The 17,947-nt window shown below is 40.0% G+C and overlaps 1 protein-coding gene across 1 annotated transcript in view; it reads right to left on the bottom strand.

Moving 5' to 3' along the window:
• Positions 1–17,947, bottom strand: part of LOC126089435 (ankyrin-3-like) — a 270,212-nt gene that overhangs the window by 14,405 nt on the left and 237,860 nt on the right. The window contains exons 13-14 of the mRNA XM_049906909.1: positions 9,552–9,857; positions 4,269–4,370 (exon numbers count right to left, since the gene is read on the bottom strand). Coding sequence (XP_049762866.1) covers positions 4,269–4,370; positions 9,552–9,857 — 408 coding nt within the window. The remainder of the gene's footprint in view (positions 1–4,268; positions 4,371–9,551; positions 9,858–17,947) is intronic.

The raw sequence follows: 17,947 nt of genomic DNA, 5'->3' as shown, positions 1-17,947 counted from the left end.
GTTATAGTTCTGGGTGGAGATTTTAATTTGCCGGATATAGACTGGGAGACTCAAACGTTCATAATGGGTGGCAGGGATAAAGAATCCAGTGAAATTTTTTAAAGTGCTTTCTCTGAAAACTACCTTGAGCAATTAAACAGAGAACCGACTCGTGGCGATAACATATTAGACCTTCTGGTGACAAACAGACCCGGACTATTTGAAACAGTTAACGCAGAACAGGGAATCAGTGATCGTAAAGCGATTACTGCATTGATGATTTCAGCTGTAAATAGAAACATTAAAAAAGATAGAAAGATTTTTCTGTTTAGCATAAGTGACAAAAAGCAGATTTCAGAGTACCTGATGGCTCAACACAAAATTTTTGTCTCAAGTACAGATAGTGTTGAGGATCAGTGGACAAAGTTCAAAACCATCGTACAACATGTGTTACATGAGTTTGTGCCAAGCAAGATTGTAAGAGATGGAAAAGAGTCACCGTGGTACAACAACCAAGTTAGAAAACTGCTGCAGAAGCAAAGGGAACTTCACAGCAAACATAAACATAACCAAAGCCTTGCAGACAAACAAAAACTACGCAAAGTGAAATGTAGTGTGAGGAGGGCTATGCGAGAGGCATGCAATGAATTCGAAAGTAAAGTTCTATGTACTGACTTGGCAGAAAATCCTAAGAAATTTTGGTCTTATGTCAAGCGGTAGGTGGATCAAAACAAAATGTCCAGACACTCTGTGACCAAAATGGTAGTGAAACAGAGGATGACAGACTGAAGGCCGAAATACTAAATGTCTTTTCCAAAGCTGTTTCACAGAGGAAGACTGCACTGTAGTTCCTTCTCTAGATTGTCACACAGATGACAAAATGGTAGATATCGAAATAGATGACAGAGGGATAGAGAAACAATTAAAATCGCTCAAAAGAGGAAAGGCCGCTGGACCTGATGGGATACCAGTTTGATTTTACACAGAGTACGCGAAGGAACTTGCCCCCTTCTTGCAGCAGTGTACCATAGGTCTCCAGAAGAGCATAGCATTCCAAAGGATTGGAAAAGGGCACAGGTCATCACCGTTTTCAAGAAGGGACGTCGAACAGATGTGCTGAACTATAGACCTATATCTCTAATGTCTATCAGTTGTAGAATTTTGAAACACGTATTATGTTAGAGTATAATGACTTTTCTGGAGACTAGAAATCTACTCTGTAGGAATCAGCATGGGTTTTGAAAAAAATAATCATGTGAAACCCAGCTCGCGCTATTCGTCCACGAGACTAAGAGGGCGATAGACACGGGTTCACAGGTAGATGCCGTGTTTCTTGACTTCTGCAAGGCATTCGATACAGTTCCCCACAGTCATTTAATGAACAAAGTAAGAGCATATGGACTATCGGACCAATTGTGTGATTGGATTGAAGAGTTCCTAGATAACAGAACGCAGCATGTCATTCTCAATGGAGAGAAGTCTTCCGAAGTAAGAGTGATTTCAGGTGTGCCACTGGGGAGTGTCATAGGACCGTTGCTATTCACATTATACATAAATGACCTTGTGGATGACATCGGAAGTTCACTGAGGCTTTTGCCAGATGATGCTGTGGTATATTGAGAGGTTGTAACAATGGAAAATTGTACTGAAATGCAGGAGGATCTGCAGCGAATTGACGCACGGTGCAGGGAATGGCAATTGCATTTCAATGTAGACAAGTGTAATGTGCTGCAAATACATAGAAAGAAAGATCCCTTATCATTTAGCTACAATATAGCAGGTCAGCAACTGGAAGCAGTTAATTCCATAAATTATCTGGGAGTACGCATTAGGAATGATTTAAAATGGAATGATCATATAAAGTTGATCGTCGGTAAAGCAGATGCCAGACTGAGATTGAAGAATCCTAAGGAAATGCAATCCAAAAACAAAGGAAATAGGTTACAGTACACTTGTTCGCCAACTACTTCAATACTGCTCAGCAATGTGGTATCCGTACCAGGTAGGGTTGATAGAAGAGATAGAGAAGATCCAACGGAGAGCAGCGCGCTTCATTACAGGATCATTTAGTAATTGCAAAAGCATTATGGAGATGATAGATAAACTCCAGTGGAAGACTCTGCAGGAGAGATGCTCTGTAGCTCGGTACGGGCTTTTGTTGAAGTTTCGAGAACATACCTTCACCAAGGAGTCAAGCAGTATATTGCTCCCTCCTACGTATATTTCGCGAAGATACATTGAGGATAAAATCAGAGAGATTAGAGCCCACACAGAGGCATACTGACAATCCTTTCCACGAACAATACGAGACTGGAATAGAAGGGAGAACCGACAGAGGTACTCAAGGTACCCTCCACCACACAGCGTCAGGTGGCTTGCGGAGTATGGATGTAGATGTAGCTTATTTCACTAGCATTTGATCTACAGTTCTTTTACCAGTTTAAGTACATACACACAAACACAGATCCACATAAATGAAGCCATATTGTTACTAAATGTTTATGAGTGGTTGAGCAGGTAGGTTCAGTGTTGTGGGGAGAGAAAATAGCTTGACCAGACAGGGAAGGGCAGAAGGGCACTCTCAGTGACAGTCCAGAATGACAACTGAACAAGACAACAATCATTGAAAGAGAGGAGAGGGAGAAATTGGGTGATGTGTGCACATCAGTAAGTGTGTGTGTGTGTGTGTGTGTGTGTGTGTGTGTGTGTGTAGGAGGGAATGGGGGAGGGGGAGAGGGGACAGGAGAAATAGGGAGAAAGAGAAAACGGATAAAAGTCTAGACACAGAAGGGATGGGATATAAAATAATGAGATGAAAGTGTAAGAGTACAGGGTGGAAAAGGGAACAATGAGAGATATAGGTCAGAAGGTTTGCCACAATATTAGTCACTTTGTACCTGCAGAGCCCAGAAGGTACTGTTGCTGGGTGGAGGGGACCCAAATGGTTCAAGTACAAACACAGTTTAGAAAGTCAATGACATTGTGGTGTGCAGCATATTAAGCAACCAAGTGGTCAAGAATACAACAGCCACTATCTACAAGAGGCCAGACTTGTGGGTAGGCAGAAGATTGGTTGTAACATGCACATAAAAAACTGGATGGTTATTGTAGCACAGCTGGTTGCTTTCACATGTAGCCTCTCCTCTGATTTAATAGAATATGCTAGTGACTGAATCACAGTAGTTGGTGGGAGGGTGTATAGGACAACCTTGGTTGTCCAACTGTGGGATGCATGATTGAGGGCAGGAGTGTTGCATGGATGGCTGACGATGTTCAGTAGGTTGAGTGGGTGACATAAAACCAATTTAAGTATGAGGATAAGATTTAACGGACGATATCTCTCATCTCAAGACACAGAAAGAGGTAATCAAAGTATGCAGCCAAGGTTTCTCAGGCATGGTTATAAGAGCACCACTGGTCTGGGACTGATTTACACGGTCACAGGTTTTTTGGTATTCCAGAAAACAATGGAATTACAAATAAGTTACCTCTGATTCTATTCCAGCTTCCTGCAAGTCTGTCCCTCATGGATGTTTCAGTTGCAAGACCTGCCTTCTACACTCACCCATCACATCCTGCTGCAGACCCACCACTACCATAGGTTCTGTTATTCTGTCACAGCTTGGGCCATTACAGGGGTCATTCAAGAAGTAATTTCTGATGCACTCACAGACCTGACTTTGGTAAACACAGGTATGATTCAGGGCTCCAGATGTTGGCAGCAGGGTATATGGATCCTGCTGAGATTCAGCTGCCCCCTGATTCCCATTATCTATCCATTTCATTCTTACTTTGAATATCTTACCTCTGCTCACTTTTCACACTCTCCTTTTCCCTCAAACCACATCAGTCAGCTTGTGAGCTACTAAAATTTAGTATCTTTTCAGCTGTGAATGGGTGCATTTGTGTGTGTGTGTGTGTGTGTGTGTGTGTGTGTGTGTGTGTGTGTGTGTGTGTGTGTGTGCGTGCACATGTGCATGTGTGGTTGTGTGTGTATTTAACCTGGATAACTAGCTGTAAGTCAAACACCATTACATAAGTCAGGCAAAAGATACCAGCTGCCAATCCTCATTTTTTTTTATTACAATTTCTATCATGGACTTTACAATTTCACAAAATATGAATTTAACATCTGACATATTATGAAAGCTTCACAAAACAGAAATCATATTAAAACAATGAAAAGGAAACATAGGCATGTGGAATCATGGTTGCAGGACTGTACTTCCTTGTTTCAAAAAGTAGCTCTATGGTAACACAAGATACATATATAATTTGTATTAGCATACCTTAGTATCCCCTGCTGCAACAGCCAAATGGATTGCTCTAACATGATACTCCCTCTGAGCAGGTAAGAAATCTGCTCCTGCAGCCAGCAGTAGCTTCATTGCCTGCATCAGAGAGCCAAGTTACATTTTTATTCCTTTGCATCATAAGAATTGTATGGGCTGATTACATATTAGTTTTTAAAGAATAATAAATTGTTGCTTGCGATATAAAACCACTGTGTACATTATAAAGCTGATTTTTGCTAGGGTTTCTGTATGATTAATTAGAATGTACATTTCTGTGCCTGCAGCCCATCATGAAGGAATGTGTAACAAATCCAGGTATCATTCATTCATGTACACATTGTATTTCACAGATCCCACCATAAAAGTTTCCCTTCATGGATGTGGAGCAATAACAGTTATACAGTAACATGTAGAAGTAACTACTCAGGTTACTTCTGAACACTGAAAATTCAGGAATTACTTGTAGCTTATCTTATGTATGTTAGTGTATGTGTATTCAGACATAAACAGCTACTGCTCCTCCTCTTAAACTGCACAGTTGCTGTTTTTCTCTCATACTTTAAACACAGCATTTATGTAACTTCATACAAAACACTATCAGCTGCCTATATACTGGCAAAGCTATGATCATGTTAATAAAAGCATTACAGTAAAGCAGGACTTACAATCCTGTGTTTCAATATTCTGATAAACTGCAGGAAAAGGAGGAGTGGCTAATAAAGCATTCTTTTACTTTGTTTTTGAATAGTTGATGATTTTCAATTATTTCCCTGGTGTCTACTAGCAAACCTGTCACAGATTATTGCACTTGATTATGAAACTCCTTTCTGAACTTAGCATGATGGTGCACAACCGAATTATGGTTGTGAATTCCACAATTCATCCTAAATTTACTCTTATTATTAACCACAAATACTAATAGGAAAAAAAATGAATTGGCACATGAGTGTAAGATTCCCAAGGACCCGGAAAATTTTTCCAAAGTGTGATAGTGTGTTAAGTGCTCATAATGTCAAATGTACATAATTCTGATGAACAAATACTTTTTTCATCTCAGCAACATCCCATATACCTATGCTACATTGCACTGTTGAGCACAAGTTTGCAAGATATACTAGCAATCCAGTCAGCTGGAATGAAAGAAATTTTTAAGTACAAAAGAGGCAGACCTGAGCCTTCGATTAACTTACTCATATGCTGGGGACACCTCAGTTTATTTTCCATTCTCATAGGATAGGAAGTTCATAAATGGAGCTCATTTTAATGTTTTTGCACTTGACAAATATGAGTCTTTATAAGATTCAGGGATACATGTAAGCTGTGAACCAGCTGTCAGCCTGTTCCACTACTCTATCAGTTTGTAAGCATCCAGTCTGTGGTACTTCTCAACATGGAGACACAAAGACAAAAAGCATTGGCTTAATTAAGTTTGAAGCCTCCTGTGGTCAAATGTACATAGATAACAATGTGATGTCTATAATAGTGCATGCGAAGCATCTGATCTGAATACTGCTGGTGACAACCACAAATAGTAATTTCAAACTGAAAGTTTTGTGATTGTGCCAGACAATAAACGATTTTCAAAATACCATTTATTGTAATTATCTGAAGTTGTAGATGAAATCTGGGAATAATGTGGATAGCATTTATGAAAATATTTACTTAAACCAAACTCTTAAATTATTGGCTAAGGTACTGAGAATGCAGCGTAAGCACCTTTTAATTAATTATTTAGGCTAGAATCATCATAGAAACTAGTATATAAAAATGTGAAAGGTGCCAGATCTTTAGCTTTCAGCTTCTTCACCTCATCACTAGTTGTGTGGCAGTAGTTATTATAGTTGTGGAGATATGAGAGTTTGACATGGTCTCCATCACATTGTGGTGATCACTAAGATATCTTGTCTCTTTTATATTAATCTATTTTTCAAGAGAAAAATTCAAGGTCACTGCATAATGTTTTTGAGATTTTTACAAATATTCTTGAACATTTACAAATAATATTTTGGCTATACTAGAATACTCTTGAATGATCTAACATACAAACTGGAAATTGCACATATTACATTGATCCACAATCTGGTGAAATCACCTTAACTGATGGGCTGAGCAACATAGTAAAAACAGAGGAACAACTCACTTAAAAAATGTTTCTGCTTATAGAGCAAAACTACCTAAATGAAGAACAGTTGTGTGAGCAAATAATTTTAGTGAAAAATATGAATGTGTGAGAAGAACTTCATCCGTGATAGCTGATATAATCTTAGCAGTGCATGGAAGTGAGCTCTTGGAGTGGAGAAGAAAGAGAGATATTCATCACAATGTTCACGCTACTACGTGAGTGGGGCATCAGCAGCACAGCTGTTGACACCATCTTCAACAGCATTAAGCAATTACCAACCAATTGGAAGCCATCTACAGGCTACATAAGGCCACCACAGCGACAGTTTTGATAGTCAGTTGCTTCTGATGAAGACAATGGTGGTAATCATCAAAAGCTTAAGCCTTTAACTTGAACTGTCACAGGAAGAAGTCCAAGAAAGTTTTGTACAACAGTGCCATCATGATAGACTTTGTTCTAAAAATTATGTCTTTCAACAAATAAATCATTAAGTACAAGATAAGATACCAGGGAAGAAAATTATTTAAATCCACTGAACCAAGATGAAAGCTTAACTTCCCAAAAGAATTTCTAATGTCACTCAATATTCTCAATAGGTCATCACAAAAACAATTCTAAACAGCATCACAGAAGTGGAAATACTAACTGGAACACAAAAATAATTATTCATAACACAATTAAACTTGTTTAAACTAACTTACCATTCAGCTTTAAAAGACTCCGATTTCTGGACAGATTAGTGAACAGAATGATTATCAGTGTTGTGGAGTGAATGTAATAGACTTGTGTTTTTAAACGTACACTGTTCACATGTGGGACAGCTACAAAACTGTTCACCTTTGCATCTATAGGCAATGTAGTTCATAATAACATACTATGAGTAAGTTAGATGCTACACAAATGAAATGGTTAATAAAACTGTTTTCAATTCAGAAAACAAATTGAAAAATTATGTGGGTTCTTTGCTTGTTTTAGAACTAAAAGTAGTACAGGCCCTGTCTGTTAGGTTCATAACAGAGCTTTATGGTCTGTGCTATTATCTTTAACATGTTGATGGCAGACATCAGGCAGAAAATTAGAAATTAACTAACATTCAACAACAAAGGAATACATGTAATACGACGAAATATTTAATGCCAGGGATAGAAATTCCAGTTAACACCTTCAGCTACACTTAACAGGTTTTTAATTTTTTGAGTATCTTAATAAGTGATAGTGTTTAGTGAAGTTACATATTTGAACAAACAAATTTCTAATATTTTAAATAGTTCAGTGTTGTGGAAAGTTTAGTCCTCAATGTAATAAACAGATGTTTCAAAATTGGTACATGACTTATTTATTTATTTATTGTTCCCTGGGACCAAATTAAGGAGAAGTCTCCATGCTCATGGAACGAGTCAATACGTGAAATTATAACACGATAGTAGAAACAGATAAAATGAAATACAAGAAACGTATTCAGGTGACAATTCGTAAGTTTAAATAAAGAAAATCAACAATGTAACATTGGAATTTGCTTAATTTTTCAGCTGTTCCAGGAGCTCCTAGACAGAATAGAAGGAGTGAGCCATGAGGAGACTTCAGTTTAGACTTAAAAGCATTTGGGCTACTGCTAAGATTTTTGAGTTCTTGTGGTAGTGTATTGAAAATGGATGCAGCAGAATAGTGCACTCCTTTCTGTACAAGAGTCAAGGAAGTGCATTCCACATGCACATTTGATTTCTGCCTAGTATTAGCTGAGTGAAAGCTGATAACTCTTGGGAATAAGCTAATATTGCTAACAACAAATGACATTAAAGAAAATATATACTGTAAGGGCAATGTCAGAATTCCCAGACTATTGAATAGGGGTCGACAAGAGGTTCTCGAACTTACACCACATATAGCTTGAACAGCCCATTTTTGAGCCAAAAATACCCTTGTTGAATCAGAAGAATTGCCCCAAAAAATAATACCATATGACATAAACGTATGAAAATATGCAAAGTAGACTACTTTTCATGTTGAAATGTCACTTATTTCAGATACTGTTCTAATGGCAAATAAAGCAGCATTTAGTTTCTGAACAAGATCCTGAACATGGGATTTCCACAACAGCTTATTATCTATCCGAATGCCTAGAAACTTGAACTATTCCATCTTGCTTATGATATGCCCATTCTGTCTGATCAAATTATCAGTTCTTGTTGAATTGTGAGTTAGAAACTAGAAACTGTTATTCGCAATGAAGCAGCACTGGAAGCTGTAAACAAGAGGCAGAGTAACACAATAAACTAAAAAATAGACAGCTTTAAAACTGCTAACTAATACTAATAAATCTATAACACTAATTATAAGATGAAATTCACAAAAGTTAGTTAAAGCACACAAGCTGTTAAAGCTACTGAGGACTATTCCAACCACTGATCTTCACACACAAATGCTTGAATTTTATTAGTGCAAGTCTTGAAATATGCTATGCTGGTGAATGGGAATAATGGATACTGGTACTCTAAACATCTTCCTGATTCAAGGTTAGGATAGACATTTTCTTTCAACAATCAAACCAGTCAGGAGACTGGTGACTCAAAAAAAAAAGCAATGCTATTCTTTTGTCTTGTTAGCTATTTCTTGCTTTGGTTATTGCTGTTAAGACCATTGGTGAGTAGGTCCTCTTTCTCTCGTTCTCTCTCTCACTAACTGTAATATTCTGGAACTCCTATGTTTCAAATGTTAGGTACATATTTTTTCAAGTGTGTTAACTCCCATGTAATTACAATGACACAGGTTCTCATTTAATACTGAAAATAATAAAATTAAATTCAGACAAATAAATTCAATGTCTAATTTCCAGATTCTATGTAAGTCACTGAGATTTAGATGAACTGTTCTTGTCGAATATTATGCTATCAGCAAACTATATCCCACTTTCATAAATCCTTATTTGAATTATTCAAAATGAAATATTCTGTCTACAAATAGGCTCAATAATATTTACTCAAACACTGAACAAATTGACATCCATGTAATCATGAGCATCACAAAAAATTTGAATAAACAAGGATGCAAGATAAATGATTCAGTGTATCCATAACGAGAAAACAATGTGTTGTGTTGCACAGTGACTTTAAAGTAAGTAAGCATGTATGGAAAAAAAATGTGACATAATTACTAACATCAAAATTTTTGCACTCAATTGCTGCTTGGAGCGCTGTACTTCCAGCATGATCCTGCATATTAACATTGGCACCTTCTTTTAGCAATAACTTTACAGACAGTTTTTCTTTGACTGCAAGCATCAATGGGGTCTGCCCACCATTGTCCTGTTGATTGATCCCCATTTCATGTTGCTCATTTCTCTCATTCAGCAGTAATTTCACTGCCTCAGTACGGTGGGACTGAGCTGCCCAGTGCAGAGGCATCCGACCATTTAAATCCCTCTCTGTTTCATCTGCTCCAGCAGCAATCAGAGCATCCACCGTCTGAAAAAAATTTCCTTTGAAATGTTTATAATGTGGTGATTGTTGTGAAAAAGCTAGCCTTGTCACTGTTAGAATTAATGTGAAGAGATCATGTCATTCTGTTCAAGTGAATAGCAAACCTCAATCAATAAAATTCTTGTTTTGCTACAAATATCTTACAAGCAAGTCCCAAATACACCAATTGTACTTCTACTTCATATTTATGTGGAAAAAAACAAATGATAATAAAAAAATAAAGTGTAAGGAATAAGCCAATCATGTTATATTACTTAATTACAGGTAAAAATATATCTAAAAAGAAAGATGATACTATTTTTCCCACATGGAATGTTTCCCTCTATTATATTCATATCATTAATTACATGTAACATAGATCAAGCATATGACCATGTTCAGTCAACTTGTACAGAAAAAAGGTTACATCAATGGAAAACCCAGGAAGTAATATAACATGTATATGAGCAGAAATAGGAATGGTGCTTAGCAACACATGGAAACGATGGTAGATCTCGTATATCAAAGTCCTTTTTCACAGCTATAACACAGAACAGACACAGACACACACACACACACACACACACACACACACACACACACACACTCACTAACTGTCTCAAAATGCTGCAGCCTGGCAGACACAGACACAGACACACACACACACACACACACACACACACACACACACACACACACTCACTAACTGTCTCAAAATGCTGCAGCCTGGCCTGTGCAAGTAGTAATTTTGCATGTGTTTAATGGCTGATGGGTAAATAGAAGTGGTATGAAGTGGGAAGAGGGAGGAACAAAAAGAGAACAGAAACATCATGTCAGTACACAACATGTAGTTGCATGCGGAAGTGTGGCAAATAACAAGGTAGGGGGCAGAGTATGGGGCTGCTGAAAGCAATGCCAAGCCAAACGTGCAGAGGGACAGTGAAGGATACACAGATGGAGAGAGGCAATGTCAGGGTCTGGTGACTCTCCTCCGAAAACAATTTCCTTCACTTCCAACTGCTGCTTATCTTTTTTATGCTTTGTCAATTTCATAGTGCAGCAACCTCTAGACAGAAAGTTCCAAACATATACAAACCACATCTTAAAAAAATTAATTTTCTTATTAGGAAGGTTTAACAAGTGAGAGGTCTTAACTTGTTTTTAGGACACCTGCACATCAGTAACATTTAGTACACACGTAATTTCCTTATGAACAAGCATTATTATTTTTATATTCCATTACACACGTCCTATTCCACCAATCATTTGAATGTGGAAAGAAGGAAAAAAAGTGATCTCATTTAAAGGACAATATAACAAAATGACATAAAGGTATTAATTATTATAATACCAGCAGCCTGCCATGGGCTCACTTTGGTAGCTCTAAATATCTACAGCCGGACAAAGTGTCCATAATATGTAGTGGTATACACAAACCTTCCTGAAGAAATGCTCTGTCTATTACTAGTAGTCATATCAGGACTCCATTAATTCCTGAAATTAGCCTTCACAAACAGACAAAGAAACATGGTGGAGGACTTCAATTAATAATATCTTTGGCTATAGTATACACAAACACAGTGCCAAGTGGCCGTGCGGTTAGAGACACCATGTTACTAATTACGCGGCCCCTCCCTCCGGAGGTTCGAGTCCTCCCTCGGGCATGGGTGTGTGTGTTGTCTTGAGGGTAAGTTAGTTTAAGCAGTGTGTAATTCTAGAGACCGATGACCTTAGCAGTTTGGTCCCTTAGAAATTCACACACATTTGAACATTTATACACAAACCGTCAATCTGTCTATTAGTGAAAACAATTTCAAAATCCATGCATTAGTTACTGGGGTTAGCCATTACATACAGACAGAAATACATGGTGGAGGACTTTAATCTGTACTTCTATACTAACATATTAAGCCAAGATGTTGTTTAACTTCATTCCTGAAAATCTCAAAAAGTTCTTGACCAATTTACTTCAATTTCTTATACAATTGTCTAATAAAAGTTCAGACAAACATAGCCACATTTCTTAAATATGTGGTGTATAAATATATATATTATATCAATATAATAGAGGGAAACATTCCACGTGGGAAAAATATATCTAAAAACAAAGATGATGAGACTTACCAAACAAAAGCGCTGGCAGGTCGATAGACACACAAACAAACACTAACATACACACAAAATTCAAGCTTTCGCAACAAATGGTTGCTTCGCCATGAAAGAGGGAAGGAGAGGGAAAGAAGAAAGGATGTGGGTTTTAAGGGAGAGGGTAAGGAGTCATTCCAATCCCGGGAGCGGAAAGACTTACCTTAGGGAGAAAAAAGGACAGGTAAACACTCGCACACACACACACACATATCCATCCGCATATACACAGACACAAGCAGACATTTGTAAAGGCAAAGAGTTTGGGCAGAGATGTCAGTTGAGGTGGAAGTACAGAGGCAAAGATGTTGTTGAAAGACAGGTGAGGTATGAGCGGCGGCAAATTGAAATTAACGGAGATTGAGGCCTGGCAGATAGCAAGAAGAGAGGATATGCTGAAGGGCAAGTTCCCATCTCCGGAGTTCTGACAGGTTGGTGTTAGTGGGAAGTATCCAGATAACCCGGACGGTGTAACACTGTGCCAAGATGTGCTGGCCGTGCACTAAGGCATGTTTAGCCACAGGGTGATCCTCATTACCAACAAACACTGTCTGCCTGTGTCCATTCATGCGAATGACTTACTCGGATCCTGCCCTGAAATGAGATCCATCCTTCATGAAATCGTCCCCACTCCTCCAAGAGTGTCTTTCCGCCATCCACCTAACCTTCGTAACCCTTAGTTCATCCCTATGAAATCCCCAAACCACCTTCCCTACCCTCTGGCTCCTACCCTTGTAACCGCCCCCGGTGTAAGACCTGTCCCATGCACCCTCCCACCACCACCTACTCCAGTCCTGTAACCCGGAAGGCGTACACGATCAAAGGCAGAGCCACGTGTGGAAGCACCCACATGATTTACCAATATACCTGCCTACACTGTGAAGCTTTCTATGGGGGAATGACCAGCAACAAACTGTCCATTCGCATGAATGGACACAGGCAGAAAGTGTTTGTTGGTAATGAGGATCACCCTGTGGCTAAACATGCCTTGGTGCACGGCCAGCACATATTGGCACAGTGTTACACGGTCCGGGTTATCTGGATACTTCCCACTAACACCAACCTGTCAAAGCTCCAGAGATGGGAACTTGCCCTTCAGCATATCCTCTCTTCTTGCTAACCGCCAGGCCTCAATCTCCGCTAATTTCAATTTGCCGCCGCTCATACCTCACCTGTCTTTCAACAACATCTTTGCCTCTGTACTTCCGCCTTGACCTCCATCTCTGCCCAGACTCTTTGCCTTTACAAATGTCTGCTTGTGTCTGTGTATATGCGGATGGATATGTGTGTGTGTGTGTGTGTGTGTGTGTGTGTGTGTGTGTGTGTGTGTGTGTGTGTGCGAGTGTATACCTGTCCTTTTTTTCCCCCTAAGGTAAGTCTTTCTGCTCCCGGGATTGGAATGACTCCTTACCCTCTCCCTTAAAACCCACATCCTTTCGTCTTTCCCTCTCCTTCCCTCTTTCCTGACGAAGCAACCATTTGTTGCAAAAGCTTGAATTTTGTGTGTATGTTAGTGTTTGTTTGTGTGTCTATCGACCTGCCAGCGCTTTTGTTTGGTAAGTCTCATCATCTTTGTTTATATATATATATATATTTAAAAAGAAAGATGATGAGACTTACCAAACAAAAGCGCTGGCAGGTCGATAGACACACAAACAAACACAAACATACACACAAAATTCTAGCTTTCGCAACCAACGGTTGCCTCGTCAGGAAAGAGGGAAGGAGAAGGAAAGACAAAAGGATATGTGTTTTAAGGGAGAGGGTAAGGAGTCATTCCAATCCCGGGAGCGGAAAGACTTACCTTAGGGGGAAAAAAGGACAGGTATACACTCGCACACACACACATATCCATCCACACATACACAGACACAACCAGACATTTGTAAAGGCAAAGAGTTTGGGCAGAGATGTCAGTCGGGACGGAAGTACAGAGGCAAAGATGATGTTGAAAGACAGGTGAGGTATGAGCAGCGGCAGATTGAAATTGGAAATTAGCGGAGATTGAGGCCTGGCAGATAGCGAGAAGAGAGGATATGCTGAAGGGCAAGTTCCCATCTCCGGAGTTCTGACAGGTTGGTGTTAGTGGGAAGTATCCAGATAACCCGGACGGTGTAACACTGTGCCAAGATGTGCTGGCCGTGCACCAAGGCATGTTTAGCCACAGGGTGATCCTCATTACCAACAAACACTGTCTGCCTGTGTCCATTCATGCGAATGGACAGTTTGTTGCTGGTCATTCCCACATAGAACGCTTCACAGTGCAGGCAGGTCAGTTGGTAAATCACGTGGGTACTTTCACACGTGGCTCTGCCTTTGATCGTGTACACCTTCCGGGTTACAGGACTGGAATAGGTGGTGGTGGGAGGGTGCATGGGACAGGTTTTACACCGGGGGCAGTTACAGGAGTAGGAGCCAGAGGGTAGGGAAGGTGGTTTGGGGATTTCATAGGGATGAACTAAGAGGTTACGAAGGTTAGGTGGACGGCGGAAAGACACTCTTGGTGGAGTGGGGAGGATTTCATGAAGGATGGATCTCATTTCAGGGCAGGATTTGAGGAAGTCGTATCCCTGCTGGAGAGCCACATTCAGAATCTGATCCAGTCCCGGAAAGTATCCTGTCACAAGTGGGGCACTTTTGGGGTTCTTCTGTGGAAGGTTCCGGGTTTGAGGAGATGAGACCTTCCACAGAAGAACCCCAAAAGTGCCCCACTTGTGACAGGATACTTTCCGGGACTGGATCAGATTCTGAATGTGGCTCTCCAGCAGGGATACGACTTCCTCAAATCCTGCCCTGAAATGAGATCCATCCTTCATGAAATCCTCCCCACTCCACCAAGAGTGTCTTTCCGCCGTCCACCTAACCTTCGTAACCTCTTAGTTCATCCCTATGAAATCCCCAAACCACCTTCCCTACCCTCTGGCTCCTACCCCTGTAACCGCCCCCGGTGTAAAACCTGTCCCATGCACCCTCCCACCACCACCTATTCCAGTCCTGTAACCCGGAAGGTGTACACGATCAAAGGCAGAGCCACGTGTGGAAGTACCCACGTGATTTACCAACTGACCTGCCTACACTGTGAAGCGTTCTATGTGGGAATGACCAGCAACAAACTGTCCATTCGCATGAATGGACACAGGCAGACAGTGTTTGTTGGTAATGAGGATCACCCTGTGGCTAAACATGCCTTGGTGCACGGCCAGCACATCTTGGCGCAGTGTTACACCGTCCGGGTTATCTGGATACTTCCCACTAACACCAACCTGTCAGAACTCCGGAGATGGGAACTTGCCCTTCAGCATATCCTCTCTTCTCGCTATCCGCCAGGCCTCAATCTTCGCTAATTTCCAATTTCAATCTGCCGCCGCTCATACCTCACCTGTCTTTCAACATCATCTTTGCCTCTGTACTTCCGTCCCGACTGACATCTCTGCCCAAACTCTTTGCCTTTACAAATGTCTGGTTGTGTCTGTGTATGTGTGGATGGATATGTGTGTGTGTGTGCGAGTGTATACCTGTCCTTTTTTCCCCCTAAGGTAAGTCTTTCTGCTCCCGGGATTGGAATGACTCCTTACCCTCTCCCTTAAAACCCACATCCTTTCGTCTTTCCCTCTCCTTCCCTCTTTCCTGACGAAGCAACCATTTGTTGCAAAAGCTTGAATTTTGTGTGTATGTTAGTGTCTGTTTGTGTGTCTATCGTCCTGCCAGCGCTTTTGTTTGGTAAGTCTCATCATCTTTCTTTTTAAATATATTCTTCCCACGTGGAATGTTTCCCTCATATATATATATATATATATATATATATATATATATATATATATAGGACAAATATTGTTAATAGAAACCTTGAAACGTTCTTGACCAATTTACTTCAAACTTTTACACACTACTCTAATAAACATTGTGCGTTCCTAGAGAATTAATGTTCATTGAAAAGAAACGCATTTGTTGGTTAAGTTCTTTTGCATGTTTTTGACAGTTTGGTTTTAATTTTTGTAAGCAGGAGATAAATAAGTGGTTCTCCATGAAAATCAGATCCATTTTTCCTACAAATTTGGGGGCTTTAAGGAGTCAACTGAACAAGTGATGATTCAGTTTTGCCATCTACCTACGATATTTTTGATGGACTTCTCTCAGTGCCATTTTACCTGCAATAATGTAGTTACATGTAATTGTGTTGATTTTGGATCTAAGTCAAGGATTGACACTTAAAAATGATGAGCAGTAGCAGAGCAATACAGGGAAATATTTTAACTGTGATAAAAGCAGAAATGTTGTTGTTGTTGTGGTCTTCAGTCCTGAGACTGGTTTGATGCAGCTCTCCATGCTACTCTATCCTGTGCAAGCTTCTTCATCTCCCTGTACATACTGCAGCCTACATCCTTCTGAATCTGCTTTGTGTATTCATCACTTGGTCTCCCTCTACGATTTTTACCTTCCACGCTGCCCTCCAATGCTAAATTTGTGATCCGTTGATGCCTCAGGACATGTCCTACCAACTGCTCCCTTCTTCTAGTCAAGTTGTGCCACAAACTTCTCTTCTCCCCAATCCTATTCAATACCTCCTCATTAGTTACATGATCTACCCACCTAATCTTCAACATTCTTCTGTAGCACCACATTTCGAAAGCTTCTATTCTCTTCTTGTCCAAACTATTTATTGTCCATGTTTCACTTCCATACATGGCTACACTCCATACAAATACTTTCAGAAACAACTTCCTGACACTTAAATCTATACTCGATGTAACAAATTTCTCTTCTTCAGAAACGCTTTCCTTGCTATTGCCAGTCTACATTTTATATCCTCTCTACTTCCACCATCATCAGTTATTTTGGTCCCCAAATAGCAAAACTCCTTTACTACTTTCAGTGTCTCATTTCCTAATCTAATTCCCTCAGCATCACCCAACTTCATTCGACTACATTCCATTATCCTCGTTTTGCTTTTGTTGATGTTCATCTTATACCCTCCTTTCAAGACACTGTACATTCCGTTCAACTGCTCTTCCAAGTCCTTTGCTGTCTCTGACAGAATTACAATGTCATCGGTGAACCTCAAAGTTTTTATTTCTTCTCCCTGGATTTTAATACCTACTCCAAATTTTTCTTTTGTTTCCTTTACTGCTTGCTCAATATACAGATTGAATAATATCAGGGAGAGGCTACAACCCTGTCTCATTCCCTTCCCAACCACTGCTTCCCTTTCATGCCCCTCGACTCTTATAACTGCCATATGGTTTCTGTACAAATTGTATATAGCCTTTCGCTCCCTGTATTTTACCCCTGCCACCTTCAGAATTTCAAAGAGAGTATTCCAGTCAACATTGTCAAAAGCTTTCTCTAAGTCTATAAATGCTAGAAACGTAGGTTTGCCTTTCCTTAATCTTTCTTCTAAGATAAGTCGTAAGGTCAGTATTGCCTCACGTGTTCCAACATTTCTACGGAATCCAAACTGATCTTCCCCGAGGTCGTCTTCTACCAGTTTTTCCATTCGTCTGTAAATAATTCACGTTAGTATTTTGCAGCTGTGACTTATTAAACTGATAGTTTGGTAATTTTCACATCTGTCAACACTGGCTTTCTTTGGGATTGGAATTATTATATTCTTCTTGAAGTCTGAGGGTATTTCACCTGTCTTGTACATCTTGCTCACCAGATGGTAGAGTTTTGTCAGGACTGGCTCTCCCAAGGCCGTCAGTAGTTCCAATGGAATGTTGTCTACTCCCAGGGCCTTGTTTCGCCTCAGGTCTTTCAGTGCTCTGTCAAACTCTTCACGCAGTATCGTATCTCCCATTTCATCTTCATCTACATCCTCTTCCATTTCCATAATATTGTCCTCAAGTACATCGCCCTTGTATAGACCCTCTATATACTCCTTCCACCTTTCTGCTTTGCCCTCTTTGCTTAGAACTGGGTTTCCATCTGAGCTCTTGATATTCACACTAGTG

Source organism: Schistocerca cancellata, chromosome 1 (assembly GCF_023864275.1).
Source record: "Schistocerca cancellata isolate TAMUIC-IGC-003103 chromosome 1, iqSchCanc2.1, whole genome shotgun sequence".
In the NCBI taxonomy this organism is placed as follows: Eukaryota; Metazoa; Arthropoda; class Insecta; order Orthoptera; family Acrididae; genus Schistocerca; species Schistocerca cancellata.
Note: the sequence above shows the minus strand (reverse complement) of the source record. Positions and strands in the feature narration are given on the sequence as shown.